Raw genomic sequence first — 18311 nt, forward strand, 5'->3', positions numbered from 1 at the left:
CACAATTTATTCCAGTCACATCCAGAGCTGCAGTGACATCGCTATTTATTCCAGTCACATCCAGAGCTGCAGTGACATCACTATTTATTTTGATAGTATGCTGCTGGTACCCAGTTGTCAGACTGCAGCCCTGGTTGTGACTAGAGTAGACATGTCCAGTATGTAGTTGCGGGGTATAAACCTATTGTCCTGTCTCCGCGCTCAGCTTTAGTTCTTACTCTTCGGATGTTGCAGATGGTTTGTAAACTTGCCGGATCCTTGTATTCCTAGGCCCCGCCCCCAGCGAATATCTGGCGGTCTTGTCATTCGCAGGTACAACGATTTTATTAGCTGCCTCATGGACCTGCTTGGGCTTCTGCCGCTGTATCATCAGGGGGCGCTGTACACCCCACACTAAGCTCCACTGCTGATCCTGAGCTACATCAGGTCTTTATACTCATGTCACACCCAGAGCTGCAGCCACCATTCTGCTCTTCTATACTGTCTTACTCTCCAGTCACATCCAGAGCTGCAGGAACAATTTTACTGCTACCTCCTGGGGTGCCACGTCCATTTCTTGCTCGCTTATAGCGGTTAGTGCAGAGCTTGGCAGGTGACGCCAGTGTCTGTACATACGTGTTCTGGCGTTTCTGACCCGTCTACATGCTTTGTCTCTGTCCGCAGCGGAGGAGCAGAAGGAGCGAGTGGTGAAGAAGTCTCCAGAAGCAGGTAATTGCCGCTCCCTCCTCCCCCTGTCATGGCGGGTGTGCAGCCTCTCCTTTGGTAACTCTCTCCCCTCTGCCTGACTCTGTGTCAGTAACTGAGGGGGGTGGAGTTTGTGGGTAGCCCCGCCTACAGCCTCTACATAGATGAACATCCTCTTTTTTTACGTTTTCAGAGGTCACCGCGATCCAGGACGGTTTCAGCCTCCCACCCCCGATCCCACGCCTCGTGTCCCCCCAGAACTTGACCATGCAGATCCTCCCCCATGTGCAGACCTCGCCTCTGCTGCACCCCCTCATAGGGCAGCACATCCTGTCCGTCAAGCAATTCAGCAAGGATCAGGTGAGTCCCGTCTACTCCCTTCACCTCTAGAGCTGCATTTGCTAATGCCCTGAGCCAGCAGGGGGCAGCAGAGACTTGTAGCCTGAGAGCAAACCTGAAACGTGTTAGATTTTGCGTGAAGCTCTGGGTGTGACTGGAGCCTAACCCTCTCTTGTTCTCTTGCAGATGTCGCACCTCTTTAATGTGGCGCACACGATGCGTTTATTGGTGCAGAAGGAGCGCAGTGTGGACGTTCTGAAGGTTCCTGGAGTCTTGACTTCCCGATTTCCGTCTTGCCACTGTCTGCCACCGTTCCTTATGGCTTTACTCTCTCCTTTAGGGTAAAGTGATGGCCTCCATGTTTTTCGAGGTGAGCACTCGCACCAGCAGCTCTTTCACGGCGGCCATGCAGCGTCTCGGCGGTTCAGTGCTCACGTTTTCCGAGACCACGTCGTCCTCTCAGAAGGGAGAGTCTCTGACTGACTCTGTTCAGACCATGAGTTGTTACTCGGACGTGTTGGTGGTGAGACATCCGGAGCCTGGTGCCGTGGAGGTACGTGAGCTGCCACCGCCTATACGGAACCACCCCCAGCTACATCATAGCGTTTAACCCTGCTTGTGCTGTTGTCCTCAGCTCGCCGCTAAACACTGCCGTAAACCGGTGATCAACGCAGGCGATGGGGTGGGAGAACACCCGACACAGGCGCTGCTCGACATCTTCACCATCCGGGAGGAGCTGGGCACTGTCAACGGCATGACGGTAAGTACAGAGGGGGGTGTGAAGGATCGCCCCACCCTGCCAAGCCGCTTGGCACACCTGCAGTCACCCGTCTAACCTCTTCGGACCCCCCTCGCCCTGAGAGAGACCGGGTCTCATAGGATAATACGAAACAAGCTTTATAAATGTTATATATTTGTTAAACCCAAGTAGGTCGGTACTAGCCACAAACATACATGGAGACATATATCAGCGGATTGACAAGCAAATACAGTTACAACAGCATGATACAGTACAATAAAAGAAAAGGAGAATAAAAGGCTAGAAAAAGAAATATTCTCAATTGAGTCGCTGGAGTTGTTTTTCATAAAATCCAGGGCACATTGCTTAGAGTCCTTAAGTAATTTTCAGACTTTTGGGGTGGCATTCCACAACTGTAGAACGTGGTTTCTTCAGTCTTAGCAAATGGTATATCCAAATCAAGTAAAAGATCACAGTCCAGGTGTACCTTTCAGAGTATCCTGGACAACGGAGTACAGAACACAGAGCAGAGCAGAGTCATGCTTTTAGTCCATAAAAATTCATCAGTCCCTGTAGGGGGGGGGGGGGGGAGAAACCAGCCAAAGACCATGTGCTGCTCACACGGTGTCAAAGTGCAAGAGAAAGAGAGCATCCTCCCTGCAGGTGAGACCATATATTACCCTGGTCTCCTCCTTGGAGTGATGTCATCAGGGCTATACGCCCTTCCCTCCATCCTTGAACAGTCATAATTCCTCATCAGATGATCATACAGTCAAGCCAGGGACATGATGGAGTTCATAGCGAGGTCCCCATCAGATAGACACCAAGGATGACACCCCAATCCCTTTGGATAATGAGTTCAGTGTCTGGACCTTTCCCCGGCCCTCAACCGTACAATGTTTGGACTTGAAACATGCGCCTTTGCATTGCGCACCTGAGGAATTTATTGGGGTAAATGTAACATATTCTGCTGGGGCAATATCATCATCAGAACCATATCTCTTTGAAGTGGGGCCTGGCTCTGAAGTGTCTGGAGCTGTCCCCGGCCACAGGCTCTTTCAGCCCTTCCTGTGGAGATAACAAGGTTAGCACGGGTATGGTAATGGCTTTGGCCCGGACTTAACAAAAGGGCCACGATCAACGCTGGTCGGCCACTTCCCGTAATTAATCAAGCCTGGCCATTCGACACCCACCCCCACATCCGAGGTTCCTGTGATCAATAAGGATTAATATAGCACGTGATAAAACACATAAAACAAATACATGCATGAACATACATAACTGCGGGTTGGTTCATCACAGGGGAGTACATATTTATGTTGTGTTTAAGGGGTATCAGGGATGGGGCTTGTTCTTGGAATTTATCAGTCTGTGGGGGTATGATGGGAGTTGCATGCTAGGCCTCAATATACAAGGGACACGAGAGTACAGGGGATGGGGCACATGCTCATTCTTTGGGGATATGAGGGATGGGGCACATACTGGGTCTGGGCAGGGTACAAGGGATGGGACTCATACTCAGTCTGGGCAGGGTGGGCTGATGCCATCTCAGTGAATCCGTTTACTGTTAATCTGATTTTTCCATGTGGGGTTGTCACATGTATGTACATGACGCCGCCTCATGTGACCTCGGCTCCTCTCTAGATAACCATGGTCGGGGATCTGAAGCATGGCCGCACTGTCCACTCTCTCGCCTGCCTCCTGACCCAGTACCGTGTTAACCTGCGATACGTGACGCCGCGCAGCCTGCGCATGCCTTCCAACATCATCCACTTTGTGGCTTCCAAGGGAATCAAACAGGTGAGTCTGGGGGTTCCGTTGGGGCGGGGGATGGGTGACGCTCTAGTATGGAGGTGACGGTCCGCACTCTTACAGGAGGAGTTTGACAGTATTGAGGAGGCGCTGCCGGACACGGATGTGCTGTATATGACTCGCATACAGAAGGAGAGGTTCGAGAGCAAGGAGGAGTACGACAAGGTGGGTGTAGGGGTGGAAAAGCAATGGTGTTACCACTACTGGTGGGGGTGCTATGGCGGTGGGTGTGACACTGCGTCTTTGTTCTTAGTGTTTTGGACAGTTCGTCCTCACCCCACACATCATGACCCGTGCAAAGAAGAAGATGGTTGTGATGCATCCGATGCCGCGTGTCAATGAGATCAGGTGAGCAGCTGGTGCCCCGGGTACAGACCACTACTGCCCTCACTATCCTATAGCAGTGCAGACCCCTCATAGGGCTCCTTAGTCATTAGGACCCAGGGGTCACTGCATCCTCGGCACCCCATAACTTGAACCTTCATATATGTATCCTCTCTGTGGCCACCTATCAACACCTGGGTGTTAGTCTGCCTGTGGCGCCTCCATCCATAGGATGTTCACCCCTGTCCTCCTCTGCGCCTTCCTCCTCCTTGTCCTTCGTACCCTTTCAGCCTCTGTTTCCTTGTTCTCCTCTCCAGCTATGAAGTGGACTCGGACCCCCGGGCAGCGTACTTCCGCCAGGCTGAGAACGGGATGTATGTGCGCATGGCACTGCTGGCCACTGTCCTGGGAAAGTACTGAGTATTAAGAGCTGCACACTGGACCAAACCCCTGAAGGAATAGCAGAGGAGACCCCTGTGCCGAGCACTCCAGAGAAGAGCACCATGTGACTGTGCCCTGCCCCCTCCGTGGCCTACTCTCCTTGTGTCCAGTGTCGTTCTCCCTGGGCTGGTTCCAGATTGTTCTCCCCAGTGGTTGATTTGTGCACTATTGCCCCCGATTCACCCACCAGTTACCCTAGTCTGATCTTCCCAGTCCTGTGCAGCTGCTGACATGTTGTCCCCTGGCCTCCAAGTATATCACGACTTCCCTTATGTTCTCTTTCCTTCTGATCGCCATGATCTACTGTGAGGCCACACCCACCTTATGACATAAGCATCCTCTTTTCAGCACACAGTAAAGTGCTGCCTATCTGTAGGGTTTCCTCTCATGTAGGTGATTTGTGCTGCTCTGTTTAGTCGCTCGTAGTCTGCGGATGGCGGGATGGTTGGACTGATGAAATTCTACGGTTTTTTTTATGTGAACGGAACTTTACTCATAATACTACTTTTTCTAAATAAAGTCAATTGCGCACAATTCTTCCCGATTCCTCTTCATTGTGTTGTGGGTGGGTTCGGTGCAGCGTTTCGCAGGTTAAATCTAAGAATACTTACAAATCCCCAGGTTTTGGCTCTAGTCACTACTAGAGCTGCTGCAATGATTGCGCTGTGACTACGTGTTCAGATTATTGTGTATTTCTTAGTGTGAAACCACATGTCCCACAATGCAGTATAATTGGGTGCAGACCCCTCCTGGCACCCCCTAACTACATATGTTCTCCGAAGTTGCGTGTCCACTGGATCGCTCCGTCGCTTTTGTCATAAGATCTGATGAGGAGTTCAGGATCGTAGATGAAGTTAATTCTTCGTCTGAGGATTCAGATTCGGATATAGCAAAACTGCTTTTTCCTCTGGAGAAAATTCAGAGATTATTGAAGTCCATCAGGTCAAGGGTCCATGATAGTGACCGTGGGGAAGCCTCTACTACCTCTACGTCTACGGGGCCTACGGCCTTCAAAGTGGACTACTTTCTTAAAGGACCAATGTCCACCATGTGCAAACACCCATAGAAGTCCTGTGTGCTAGCCAGGAGGTTGGAGACACTCTTCCCAGTAGCTGAAGACTTGGTGGTCGCCAAATTGTCCAGGCGAACACTTCTAGCCTCTGAGGACCGATCTAGCCTTCTGGATCCCATGGACTGGGCAGAGCGCTCCCTAAGAAAAGCGTGTACGGCTTTCTCTGCAGTATTTGATTGGTATTGATGGTAGTGGGTAACCAAAAAGCTGTGCTCCGACTCTCTTTATCGAAAAGAAATATCAATTCAGGGGTCTCTCAGGACGAAGTGTTTTCCTCTTGAAGGGGATAGTCCTTGAGGCGAATGACCTTAATGAAGCCTCTCTTCTCCAAGGAAAGTTATCTGCCAAGTCTATGACCATGACAAAAACTGACACAAAACTGGTGGCTGATGGCTCTCAGTTACTGTCCGTTATAAGTCCATTGCCCATAGACTTCAATGTTGACAAAAATAACGGGCACTTGCTGTCTGTTTTTTCTAATGGACCCAAGTCCTAGATGTAGGATTTTTTGTTCGCTGGAAAAAAAAAAACTACTTCTGACGGATTGGGTGTAAACAGACACAAGATAAAATCCCATTGAAACAAATGGAAATTTTAATGGATTTCTGACGCTTCAGTTAGTGTCTGTTGCTACAATCTTGCTGCGGACGGTCACTAACAGTAGAGTGAAAGCCCCCTGAACCTTGTGCCAAGATCAAATATTTTCCTAGGTTTAACCTATTCTTTCTCCAGAATCCACTGAAGACAGAATGGGAACCTCTTCTCTCTCTAGAAAAAAACCTGAACACGGTACCAGAAGCAGAACAGGCGGACTGTAGAATAACATACACCAGTATCAGAAGAGAACTGTATAATAACATACACCAGTATCAGAAGAGGACTGTATAACTGATCCATTATTAGAAGAGAGGGTTTTTGGGGTTTTTTGCAACCACTAGATATCTGAACAGAGTTTGTGCAAACCTATAATGAGTACATCCTCCTTGATATCAGCCTCCTATTTTCAGACCTGCAGATAGCATGTAATATCCTGAAATAATACATTAGTCTTATACATACACAAGCTGATTTAGCCTTGGATCTACATGTGTACTTCTACATGTTCTATCTAATTCCGATACAGAGTTATACATGCCATATATATCCTTCAGCACATACCATTCTGAAATGGATCTATACACACTATATCTTCCGATTTATAGTGTTTGTGTATATATATAGTGGAAAATTTACTCACCAAAATTTTCATTTCCCGTAGTCCGTAGGCAGCACAATTACACAAGGGATTTCGTCCCCTAGGTACAACCAGAGAGACAGGTTAGTTAGCAATCGTGAACAACCAATTAATCAATTAACAAGGACCCCTCCTATAAAGGTAAGGAAGTTGGCTGGCCCAATTGTGTTTTTTTGAAGCAATAGACATTCAATAGGGAGGGTCGCTTGTGCTGCCTACGGACTATAGGAAATGAAAATTTCGGTGAGTAAATTTTCTATTTTCCCGTACGTCCTATGGCAGCACAACTACACAAGGGATTTGAGAAGCAATGAGATAATAGGGAGGGATGCCGGCCACCACTCTTTGCCTAATAAGGATCGCACTGCTGCTCGTGAAGCGAGTCTGTAGCGTTTGATAAATGTGAATGAAGAGGATCCGGTTCCGCCATGTGCATTTGTTCTAGTGGAATATGTCCCACTTCTTCCCATGATGTGAACATGGGCCGAGCGGCATGAGCTCTGACTTTAACGGAGATTGCAGATCACAATTGGGCCAGCCGACTTCCTTACCTTTATAGGAGGGGTCCTTGTTAATTGATTAATTGGTTGTTCACGATTGTTAACTAACCTGTCTCTCTGGTTGTACCTAGGGGACGAAATCCCTTGTGTAGTTGTGCTGCCATAGGACGTACGGGAAATATATATATATCATACACACACACACTACCGTTCAAAAGTTTGGGGTCACTTAGAAATTTCCTTATTTTTGAAAGAAAAGCACAGGTTTTTTTTTCAATGTAGATAACATTAAACGATTCAGAAATCCCCGCTATACATTGTTAATGTAACTGACTATTGTGTTTGCTGACTGTGTAAGAAGCTAATGGATGGTTAGTAAACCCTTGTACAAGTCTGTTAGCACAGCGGAGAACAATTTTGCTGGTTAGAGAAGCCATAAAACTGACCTTCCTTTGAGCTAGTTGAGAATCTGGAGCATTACATTTGTTGGTTCCATTAAACACTCTAAATGGCCAGAAAAACAGAATTTTCATATGAAACTCGACAGTCTATTCTTGTTCTTAGAAATAAAGGTTATTCTATGCGAGAAATTGCCAAGAAACTGAAGATTTCCTACAAGGGTGTGTACGACTCCCTTCAGAGGACAAACAGGCTCTAACCAGAGTAGGAAGAGACGTGCGAGGCCGCGCTGCACAACTGAGCAACAAGACAAGGACATTACAGTCTCTAGTCTGAGAAATCGTCTCCTCACAGGTCCTCAACTGGCAGCTTCATTACATAGGACCCGCAGAACGCCAGTGTCAATGTCTACAGTGAAGAGGTGACTCCGGGGTGCCAGCCTTCAGGGCAGATGGGCAAAGAAAAAGCCATATCTGAGACTGGCTAATAAATGGAAAGATTAATATGGGCTAACACAGACATTGGACAGAGGAAGATTGGAAGAAAGTCTTACGGACCGACGAATCCAAGTCTGAGGTGTTTGGATCACACAGAAGAACATTTGTGAGACGCAGAATAACTGAAAAGATGCTGGAAGACGCCTGTAAAGGAGGGGCCGGCGCAGTCACAAGATCTCAACCCCATTGAGTTGTTGTGGGAGCAAAAAGTACCCATCAAGCCAATCCAACGTATGGTCAGGGCTTCTGGAAGCATCGGGGGGGGGGGGGGGGGGGAATGTCTCCAGTTTACCTCAGCAAATTAACAGCTAGAATGCCAAAGGTCTTCAAGGCCAGAACTGCTGCAAATGGAGGAAAGTGTGAAGGAGAAAAGTATTTCAAATTAAAATACCGTATTTTGCGGACTATAAGGCGCATTACCCATGAGCGCCTTATAGTCCTGCCTAGGTTCATATATGAGGCGCACCAGACTATAAGGCGCACCGAACTATAAGGCACAGCGCTGTCCGGTGCGCCTTATATGTGATTGAAAGTGGCGGCACGCAGACTTTGCCGGCGGCCGCTTAACCCCCCCGCGTGCCAGTTGCTTCTATTCATTTCAATGGCACGCTTCCATTGAAATGAATGGAAGCGCTCGGCACGCGAGGAGTTGCAGGGATTCTACCATTAAAAGAAGTTCTTTCCTCTTGACCACGTCGGAATAGCCTTAAAAAAGGCTATTCGTCTCCTACCTTTTGCCATAGCCAGCTCCGCCTTCTTCCTGAGCTGCGTCCGCCCCTTCTGTGTTGTTTTCTTTGGGCCTCATGGATGACGCATGCGCAGTCGGCTCTAACAGGCTCTCGCAGCCAGAGCTGACTGCACATGCGTCATCCATGAGGCCCAAAGAAGACGACACAGAAGGGGAGGACGCAGCTCAGGAAGAAGGCGGCGCTGGATATGGCAAAAGGTAGGAGACGAATAGCCTTTTTTAAGGCTATTCCGACGTGGTCAAGAGGAAAGAACTTCTTTTAATGGTAGAATCCCGTTAAGCGGCGGCCGCCAGCAAAGTCTGCGTGCCGCTTCCATACATTGCAATGGGAGCGCGCTATTCAAATAGTATTCGCGCATCTCTAACTTCAATTGTAAGAAGTTACAATTGAAATTAGAGATGAGCGAATACTATTCGAATAGCACGCTCCCATTGCATGGAAGCGGCACGCAGACTTTGCCGGCGGCCGCCACTTAACTTCTCGCGTGCCGCCGCTTCCATCCGTATATAAGGCGCACCGGACTATAAGGCGCACTTTCGATTTCTGAGGAAATCATAGGATTTTATGTGCGCCTTATAGTCCGGAAAATACAGTAATTATTTCTAACCTTGTAAATGTCTGGGCGAGATTTTCTATTCATTTTGCAACTTATTTGATAAATAAAAGTGGAAAACACTAAATTGTCCGGGGGACCCCAAACTTTTGAACGCTGGTGTATATATATATATATATATATATATATATATATATATATATATATATCCCCTCCAACATATGCCATTCAGAAATAGTCCAGAGAGCTTGGGTGCCATCAGCATAAACATGGTACCAGAAGGGAATGGGGGCTGTGTAGAGAGAGAGAACAGCAGGAGGCCTAGGACAGAGCCCTGAGGAACCTCAATGGTAAGAGGAAGAGACAGAGCCTGCAAATAATACACTGAAAGTGGTGTCTGTGAGGCCAATAGGGCGGAGATGGTCGGTGGTCTACAGTGTCAGATACTGCTCAGAGATCCTGAAGAATAAGCAGTGAATAGTTCCCTTTAGATTTCACCATCATTGGAGGCCTTTGTAGGGGCCAGTCTGTAGAGTGTATTGCTTCGATAGCTCAGCCGGTAGAGCAAAGGACTGTAGTCATAAACAAGGTCACTGACTTGATTCTGGCTCAAGAGACCTTTTTGTTATCCCATCACATTGGACTTTCCAGCCTACATACCTTCCCCCTCCGCGCTCTTCTTCTTCTCCCACCAATAAATTATTTTGTCCAGAGCCGTCCTTCCGTCTGTGTCAGGGATTGGGGTCTGTTCACATGGAGGAATTTGTAGCTGATTGAGGGAGATTCCACCCCAAAAATCTGCTTCAGAAATGTCTGACGTCGGCCTCCCATTCATCCATGTCAGCTCGTTCTTCAGGCGGATTCGGGTTGAAACTTCCATTGAAAAAAACTGGAGACAAGTCCATGATGTGGTTTTAGAAAAAATGCCTCAAAATGTTTTTCAGATTCCTGAAACAGATTTTTTTTTTTTTACCTGATCGAATTCCTGTTTGAATAGACCTGAAAACCAAATGTACAGAGCCGACCTCCACCAGACTGTTACCACAAGGGGTAATAAAAGCAATAACAGTCCGGACTGGAAGACCCCTTTAATATGAGTGGGGGTCATTCACTTTATGAAGAAACGGGCTGCAATGTAACCAGTGAGGAGGTGACGGCGCCCCCAGGACCCCCGCGGCCCCTCACACAGCGTATCAGGGAGGCAACGACTGGTCTGAGAGTCACGACATGTCCTGTAACCGCAGAAACCCCTCATATACGGCAAAGAGAGGCGGAAATAGGAGACGGGAGGGGGAGAACTACAACTCCCAGCATGTCCAGACTGTTATCAAAGGGCATTACAGCCAAGAGTATAAGAGGAGAGAACTACAACTCCCAGCAATCTCACGGCTCCCAAACTGAGGCCTTCATGTCCCAACTTCTATCTCACTGACAAACGAGCCCCGCCCCCATGTACTGGTCACATGACGGTGACATCATCACTGGTCCTTCTGCTCTCGCAGTGTAGCAGATACAGAGCAGGTTAGGTTGTGTCTAGAATGGAGTATGATGTCACAGGAAGGGGCGGGGTCTCTTCCATTACACCTCTGTACAGGAAGCGGAAGCCGAGCCCTAGATGGAGAACAGAAAGCAAAGAGGACTGGAGGGAAGAAGGGGAGAGATAGGAGGAGATAGTTACATGGGACGGTGTCCTGGAGGGTCTGGGGGATTGGAGTGATGTTCAAGGTGGTATAGGAGCCATTGGCATAGAGGAGACAGAGATCCTTTGGTTACTGCTAGCATCTGAGGGGGCAGGGGTCTTTGGGGTACTTCTGGCATCTGAAAAGGCAGGGGTCTTTGGGGTACTGCTGGCATCTGGGGGGCAGGGGTCTTTGGGGTACTGCTGGCATCTGAGGGGGCAGGGGTCTTTGGGGTACTTCTGGCATCTGAAAAGGAAGGGGTCTTTGGGATAGTGCTGATATCTGGGGGGCAGGGGTCTTTGGGATAGTGCTGATATCTGGGGGGCAGGGGTCTTTGGGATACTGCTGGCATCTGGGGGGGCATGGGTCTTTGGGGTACTGCTGGTATCTGGGGGTCAGGGGTCTTTGGGGTACTGCTGGTATCGGGGGGGGCAGGGGTCTTTGGGGTACTGCTGGCATCTGGGGGGGCAGGGGTCTTTGGGGTACTGCTGGCATCTGGGGGGGGCAGGGGTCTTTGGGATACTGCTGGTATCTGGGGGGCAGGGGTCTTTGGGGTACTTCTGGCATCTGAGGGGGCAGGAGTCTTTGGGATACTTCTGGTATCTGGGAGGCACGGGTCTTTGGGGTACTTCTGGCATCTGAGGGGGCAGGGGTCTTTGGGATACTGCTGGTATCTGGGGGGCAGGAGTCTTTGGGATACTGCTGGTATCTGGGGGGCAGGGATCTTTGGGATACTGCTGGCATCTGAGGGGGCAGGAGTCTTTGGGGTACTGCTGGTATCTGGGGGGCAGGAGTCTTTGGGGGTACTTCTGGCATCTGAGGGGGCAGGGGTCTTTGGGGTACTGCTGGTATCTGGGGGGCAGGGGTCTTTGGGATACTGCTGGTATCTGGGGGGCAGGGGTCTTTGGGATACTGCTGGTATCTGGGGGGCAGGGGTCTTTGGGATACTGCTGGTATCTGGGGGGCAGGAGTCTTTGGGATACTGCTGGTATCTGGGGGGCAGGGATCTTTGGGATACTTCTGGCATCTGAGGGGGCAGGAGTCTTTGGGGTACTGCTGGTATCTGGGGGGCAGCAGTCTTTGGGGTACTGCTGGTATCTGGGGGGCAGCAGTCTTTGGGGGTACTTCTGGCATCTGAGGGGGCAGGGGTCTTTGGGGTACTGCTGGTATCTGGGGGGCAGCAGTCTTTGGGGGTACTGCTGGTATCTGGGGGGGCAGGGGTCTCTGGGGTACTGCTGGTATCTGGGGGGCAGGGGTCTTTGGGATACTGCTGGTATCTGGGGGCAGGGGTCTTTGGGGTGCTGTCATTTGTCTTGTGAGGAAGAGTGCTTCTGGCAACTAAAGGGGGTGGAGACACGGGCTCCTGGGTGCTATTGTCTTCTAGTTGTGTGGACATGCGTCCTTTGGGTGCTGCTGGCATATAAAGGAGTAGGAGTCCCTGGGGTGTTGCTTGCATGTAATGGGGGGGGTGAATAAATAACGGTTAATGAGGCTTGTGCGGATGGTTTTATTTCAATAAAATATATTTTTTGGAATGTCTGTCTGTTTTATAAATCTTGCAGTGGGTGGAGCTTATTGTAAGATATAGGCCCTATAGTGACCAACCTGTACAGAATACACCCAGACCATGAACCTACTACAGCAACTCCATTCTAGACAGGTCAGTAGTGAGACAGGAATGGAGGTGCTGTATGGGGGAGCTACCTATAGTAACTACAGAATATACTGAGACCATGAACCTACCTATAGTAACTATATACTGCTACATCAGGCACACAGCGATACGTCAGACTTTACATCTCTACCAGTTAGGAATTGTCAGAGATTTCCATTAATATTTGCAACAAGAAAGTGTCAGATATAATAAATACGTCAGGCCGAGGCGTCACCGCCCTGTTCAGACTATAGTCGTGCAATGTCTCAGAACTGGTCTGGTGCAAATTCTATATACCATACATATGGGACTCATATAAATAATATACACACACACACTTTATGAGTGCCATATGTATATATATATATATATATATATATATATATATATATATATATATATATTGTCTCGGCCAGTTCTGGCTCCTCCCTATAGAGACTCCTCTCCGGCCCGTCCTGTAGTGAGGGGAATAGATTGGAGTTCCTGGCTTCAGCTCCTGTAATAACCCCAATATAATCACCTCCATAATGACCAGTTTACATTGGAGTTGGTTCCAGCAGTTTCCACCCCCAAAAACTCCAATCCCTTCCCTCTCTCTATAGGGCGCCGAGCTGTGATGGAAGAGACCCCGCCCTCCTCAGAGAGGCTCTGCCCCTTCCTGTTATATCATACCTACCAGGAGCGCCTCCATACTAGACCTGACCCACATGGCGGTGCAGGCAGAGCTGATCCTGGAGGATGGAACCCGCCTCACCGGGCACATGTTTGGGGCCGAGGTGCCGGTGTCCGGGGAAGTGGGTGAGTGTGAGGAGAACATGAGGATGTGGTATTACTGTTAAGTCTAAAGGACACGGTGCCTCTGCCCAATTGAATTTAGCACCCTTTATATAAGGAACCAAAGGCCTAATGGGTTAAAGGGCCAGGTTCCCCTGCACACTAGGCATACCTAGTTCTGAGCAATGGCCCCAAGTCCGTCTGCCCTCTTGGATTTAGCCTGCTCTATATAGGCATGTTATATCCTAGCACTTTGATTTGTTTCATTCTTCCTGCTCCGTATCTGCATGTCCTCCCATACTATGAGCCTATGGGCACATAGATGTCCACGTGTTGGCTCCATATCCTGGACTGACCATGGGTTAGATGAGCAAAACTCTTCTCGTAGATCACTAAGACGCAGTAAGTTTGGTTCAGACAAGGTGCGGTCAGGCTAATGTGAATGCCACGTGTAGTGAGGGTGCAGTCACCTGGAATAAGGCCACTCTTATGGATCAGAAGTCTTTAGTCCATGCTTCCTCCAAAGCTCCTTGTCTTCCTCCTACTACTACCTCACTGTCGCTAGGTAGACAAAGCAAAATAAGTAAGTGGTAAAGAATATATATAGTGGTAAAGAATATATAGCTGGGATGATTTAGGAAAACCTGCACCCACAGGGGGTTGGACCCGATGGCCCTTGAGGTCCCTTCCAACTCTACCATAAGATAAGATATACTTATAACCACATGGACCTAGTAATACCGGTCATCTCTCCCAGTTGAGCTGTACAATCTATTGGATACCCCACTTACACCCCGATCCCCCTTATTTTGTTGGAACTGATACTTGGGGGTAGTTGACAAACCCTGTCCTAGTGCTCAGACGGAGCTGATCCGGTAACCACCTGGGATGTTTTATCCTTAGGCTGAGGCCACACGTTGCGGAAACACCAACTTTTTTTGTTGCAAATTTTGTTTGAGCTAAAACCAGGAGCAGACGTTGCAGTATAAGAACTTCCTAGATATCTCACCTTTCTTCTGTAGCTAATCTTGGCTTTTGCTCAGAAAACTGCAGCAAAATCTGCAACAAAAAAAAGCTAAATTTCTTGAAGGTGGGGCCTCAGCCTTATTGTAGAGCAGGATAAATCCTAGTGCATGCAGCAGCTGAATCCATGTGTTCAGGACCAGTTGTATTCTAGTAGCCGGGTGAGCAAGTCTTTTAGCCCACTAGATTGTAAATGTAATGTTATTTATACAATGAGATGGCTGCCATAGAAGACGCAAAAACTGTATACCAGAAATGCTGTTTGTCACCTCGCCTCTGCATTTGTTCAGGCTGTTCTTGGAATTGCAGCTCAGTCTCATTCACTAGGAGTGAACTGTAACCAGGCTGTGAAGGATCTCGCCTTACTGAAGCCACTTGGCACACCTCTGATCACTTTACTTACCTTCCACTCACACCCCGTGTGTGTGTCTAGACTCCTATAGGATAATACAAAACCAGCTTTATAAATCTTATATATCTATCAACCCGAGTGGGTCGGTAACAGCCACAAATATACACAGAAATATATATCAGTGGATGACAAGCAAATACAGTTAAAGAGCATAATACAATACATAAAACAGAATAGGAATAAAGCTAAAAAGAGAACACTACCAAACAAATCTCTGAAACCTTCAGGGCACATACTTATAGTTAGTAAGGCCGGGTTCACACAAGGTTTTTTTGGTCTGGATTTTGACACAGAATCCGGCTCAAAAAACCGCCTCCCATTGAATTCAATGGGTTCCTTTTTCCGTGAGTGCCCTGTCTTGACCTGGATTCTAAAGCATGACACTCCCTCCCAACTAGGCCCATTAATTTGGGCCCAATACGGAGCGGAATGCCGCAACTGGATGCCGATGCACTGCACTGGCATGTAGTTGTGGCTAGCCGTTTTTTGGACCGGAGTCTGAAGTGGCCTCCATGTCAAAATCTGGTCCAAAAATCCCTGTGTGAACCCAGCCTTGCCACTGCCTATATACAGTGTACAGAGCTGCAGTATTCGCCACCGCCTATATACAGTGTACAGAGCTGCAGTATTCGCCACTGCCTATATACAGTGTACAGAGCTGCAGTATTCACCACCACCTATATACAGTGTACAGAGCTGCGGTATTCGCCACCGCCTATATGCAGTGTACAGAGCTGCAGTATTCGCTACCGCCTATATACAGTGTACAGAGCTGCAGTATTCACCACCTATATACAGTGTACAGAGCTGCAGTATTCGCTACCGCCTATATATAGTGTACAAAACTGCGGTATTCGCCGCCGCCTATATACAGTGTACAGAGCTGCGGTATTCGCCGCCGCCTATATACAGTGTACAGAGCTGCGGTATTTGCCGCCGCCTATATACAGTGTACAGAGCTGCAGTATTTGCCGCCTATATACAGTGTACAGAGCTGCAGTATTCGCCACCGCCTATATACAGTGTACAGAGCTTCAGTATTTGCCACTCTCCTGCATGGAGGGATCTTTGGCATGAATGGGGGGCCCATGGTACCCTCAATCCTCTCCAGTGACAAGTAATAATTGCATCTTACCACTTACTCCTTAACCCCTTCTTACCAGTGATGCAGCATAGGGGGGCTAATAAATTTTTAGAAACCTCCCTGCCCCCCTCCCAATTGAATATAATTGGGGGATGGACGCAGACCTTTCTGGTTGAAACAGGCTCTGATGTTCTCACCTTATCCCTGCTTCACATTAGCATTTGGATTCCGTCCGTAGAGAGTTCACATGGAGACCTCCCAGACAGAATACAAACGCAAGTGCTGTGCTGTCAAAGCGCACGGACCACATAGACTATAGTGGGGTCTGTGTGCTTGCTGCGCACTGCCCGCACAAATCATTCGTGCGTGGCAAGCACACCGACCCCATTATAGTCTATGTGGTCTGTGCGCTTTGACAGCACAGCACTTGCGTTTGTATTCATACAATATAATGTAATCGCCATATATTGTGCAACTATATACAACTAGCTTTTACCCGCGACTTCGTCTGCGGTGATTTGAGAATTGGGCGGACACAGACGTGTGAAACTGTAAAAGTGCTTGAAAAAGTTTGGTGGGATAGCAAATGTGATGTGTTATATTGTGTATGTAGTAATACAGACAATGTGATGTGTTATATTGTGTATGTAGTGATACTCTGTTATATAGTGGAAAGCTATATGTAAATGTGAGTGAGTAGAGTGAGGGCGACTCCTGAGGTGACAGTAAGGAGTGTGCAGGCAGGTTGAGGCAGGAAATGCCAGGCAGTGTGTGTGAGTCTATAGCTGGGGCTGGGAGTCCTGCTTTTGTGAGTCTCCTACTAGGAAGCCATGTTTCGTGGCACCAAAAGTAGCCTGTGACTCAATCCTAAGGGAAAACTATGTTTGTGGAAAATTGCACGCAAATCCGTCCAGGCGTTTTAGCGTGATTGAGGAACAAACATCCAAACATCCAAATTATAATATTAGTAGGATGATACTCATTCAGGATGTACAGGTTAACAAACATGGCAAGTGTGGCATGTGCTACCTCTTAGAGAAAGAAGGGGACAGGTGAGGAGAGATGGTGGGGTGAGGAGCGATGTCAGGGGTGTGGAGGAGGAAAGGGGGAGACATGGGGTGTTTGTAGCAGGTGATGTAACTTTAGATGACACTAATGGTTTGGGCTCCATGCTTGTTCCACTTAGTTGTGGGTGACGTGTCAGTGTAGATTCTGCTCCTCCTTGCAGAGTTGTCAGAAGGGTTGGTGTAGATTCGGGCCACTTCAGTCTGCAGATTGAGAGGGGCAGAGGTGGGGCCTTGCTGGCTCTGGGGATTCTGGTTGTCAGGACTATGATAAGTCTGACATGGCCCACCCTGGGGCCCATATACAAGAATTGGGGAGGGGGTGGCTGTTCCTGGTGAGGGGTAATCTGAGTGGGCGCCTGTGACCAGAGTGTCTTCTATTTGCTCGTAGTGTTCCAGACTGGCATGGTGGGGTACCCCGAAGCCTTGACCGATCCCTCCTACAAGTCTCAGATCCTGGTCCTCACCTACCCCCTGGTTGGTAACTATGGCATCCCGCAGGATGAGCTGGACGAGTATGGACTTAGTAAGGTAAGAGGACGCTGGGAGTGATGGCGGACATGGCAGGTACTGGGCACCATGGGTGCAATGTGACTCCTGGTATCAACTGGGTGATCACAGTAGCAAGATCACCCCAGGATTGGCCCCTGACATGATCTGCAGCTGGGTTTTCATGGGTGGAGGAGAGAGTTGGCCTCGCTGTAGTCCAGGTCGCACAAGGAGGGATTGGCCCCTCGTGTGATACTGGTTGTCAGGAGGATGGGGGTCGGCCATTGCTGGCATCAGACTCTGGTGTTGTTTGGCTCATGTCTGGGTGGAGGGGTCCGCCCCTGCTGTGATCGGGGTTATGATGATTATGGGTGAGGTGCTTTGGGTCATGTTGAGGGTATCAGACTCTGTTTTCCGTATTGGCCCCTGCTATGTTGGGGCTGTGTCAGGTCACGGTGGGGTCAGGCCGATGCTTTATCTCCTTCTCCTGTCCTTGGCCTTGAGATTCCTTTTCTTGCCGCTCTCCTTGGTGCTGATCATGTGACTGGGGGTTGTTGTGTCTGCCGCTCGGCTCACTGCGGTGCTTGTATTCCCGCTGTCCGCCATGTTTGTTCCGTGTCACATGCTCTTGTCTCCCCACAGTGGTTTGAGTCCGCTCAGATCCATGCCGCTGGCTTTATTGTGGGGGAATGTTGTGGGACACCGAGTCACTGGAGCTGTGCCAAATCACTGGACCAATGGCTAAAAGAGCAAGGGATCCCTGGACTGCAAGGTATGAGTCTGGGGGAG

General features: G+C 48.8%; 1 protein-coding gene across 4 annotated transcripts in view; it reads left to right on the forward strand.

Annotated features, from left to right (window-relative positions):
• Positions 1 to 18311, forward strand: part of CAD (carbamoyl-phosphate synthetase 2, aspartate transcarbamylase, and dihydroorotase) — a 55855-nt gene that overhangs the window by 17649 nt on the left and 19895 nt on the right. For 2 of the 4 annotated variants that reach the window (XM_075269357.1, XM_075269359.1), the window contains 9 exons: positions 664 to 708; positions 878 to 1044; positions 1210 to 1284; positions 1364 to 1576; positions 1658 to 1783; positions 3407 to 3562; positions 3638 to 3739; positions 3828 to 3922; positions 4216 to 4903. In XM_075269357.1, coding sequence (XP_075125458.1) covers positions 664 to 708; positions 878 to 1044; positions 1210 to 1284; positions 1364 to 1576; positions 1658 to 1783; positions 3407 to 3562; positions 3638 to 3739; positions 3828 to 3922; positions 4216 to 4318 — 1082 coding nt within the window. In that variant the 3' untranslated portion in view covers positions 4319 to 4903. Of the gene's footprint in view, positions 1 to 270; positions 313 to 663; positions 709 to 877; positions 1045 to 1209; positions 1285 to 1363; positions 1577 to 1657; positions 1784 to 3406; positions 3563 to 3637; positions 3740 to 3827; positions 3923 to 4215; positions 13475 to 17424; positions 17565 to 18164; positions 18295 to 18311 lie in introns of those variants that run through there. The other 2 variants (XM_075269358.1, XM_075269360.1) reach the window with 2 other exon arrangements.

Source organism: Leptodactylus fuscus, chromosome 3, assembly GCF_031893055.1.
Source record: "Leptodactylus fuscus isolate aLepFus1 chromosome 3, aLepFus1.hap2, whole genome shotgun sequence".
Lineage (NCBI taxonomy): Eukaryota > Metazoa > Chordata > Amphibia > Anura > Leptodactylidae > Leptodactylus > Leptodactylus fuscus.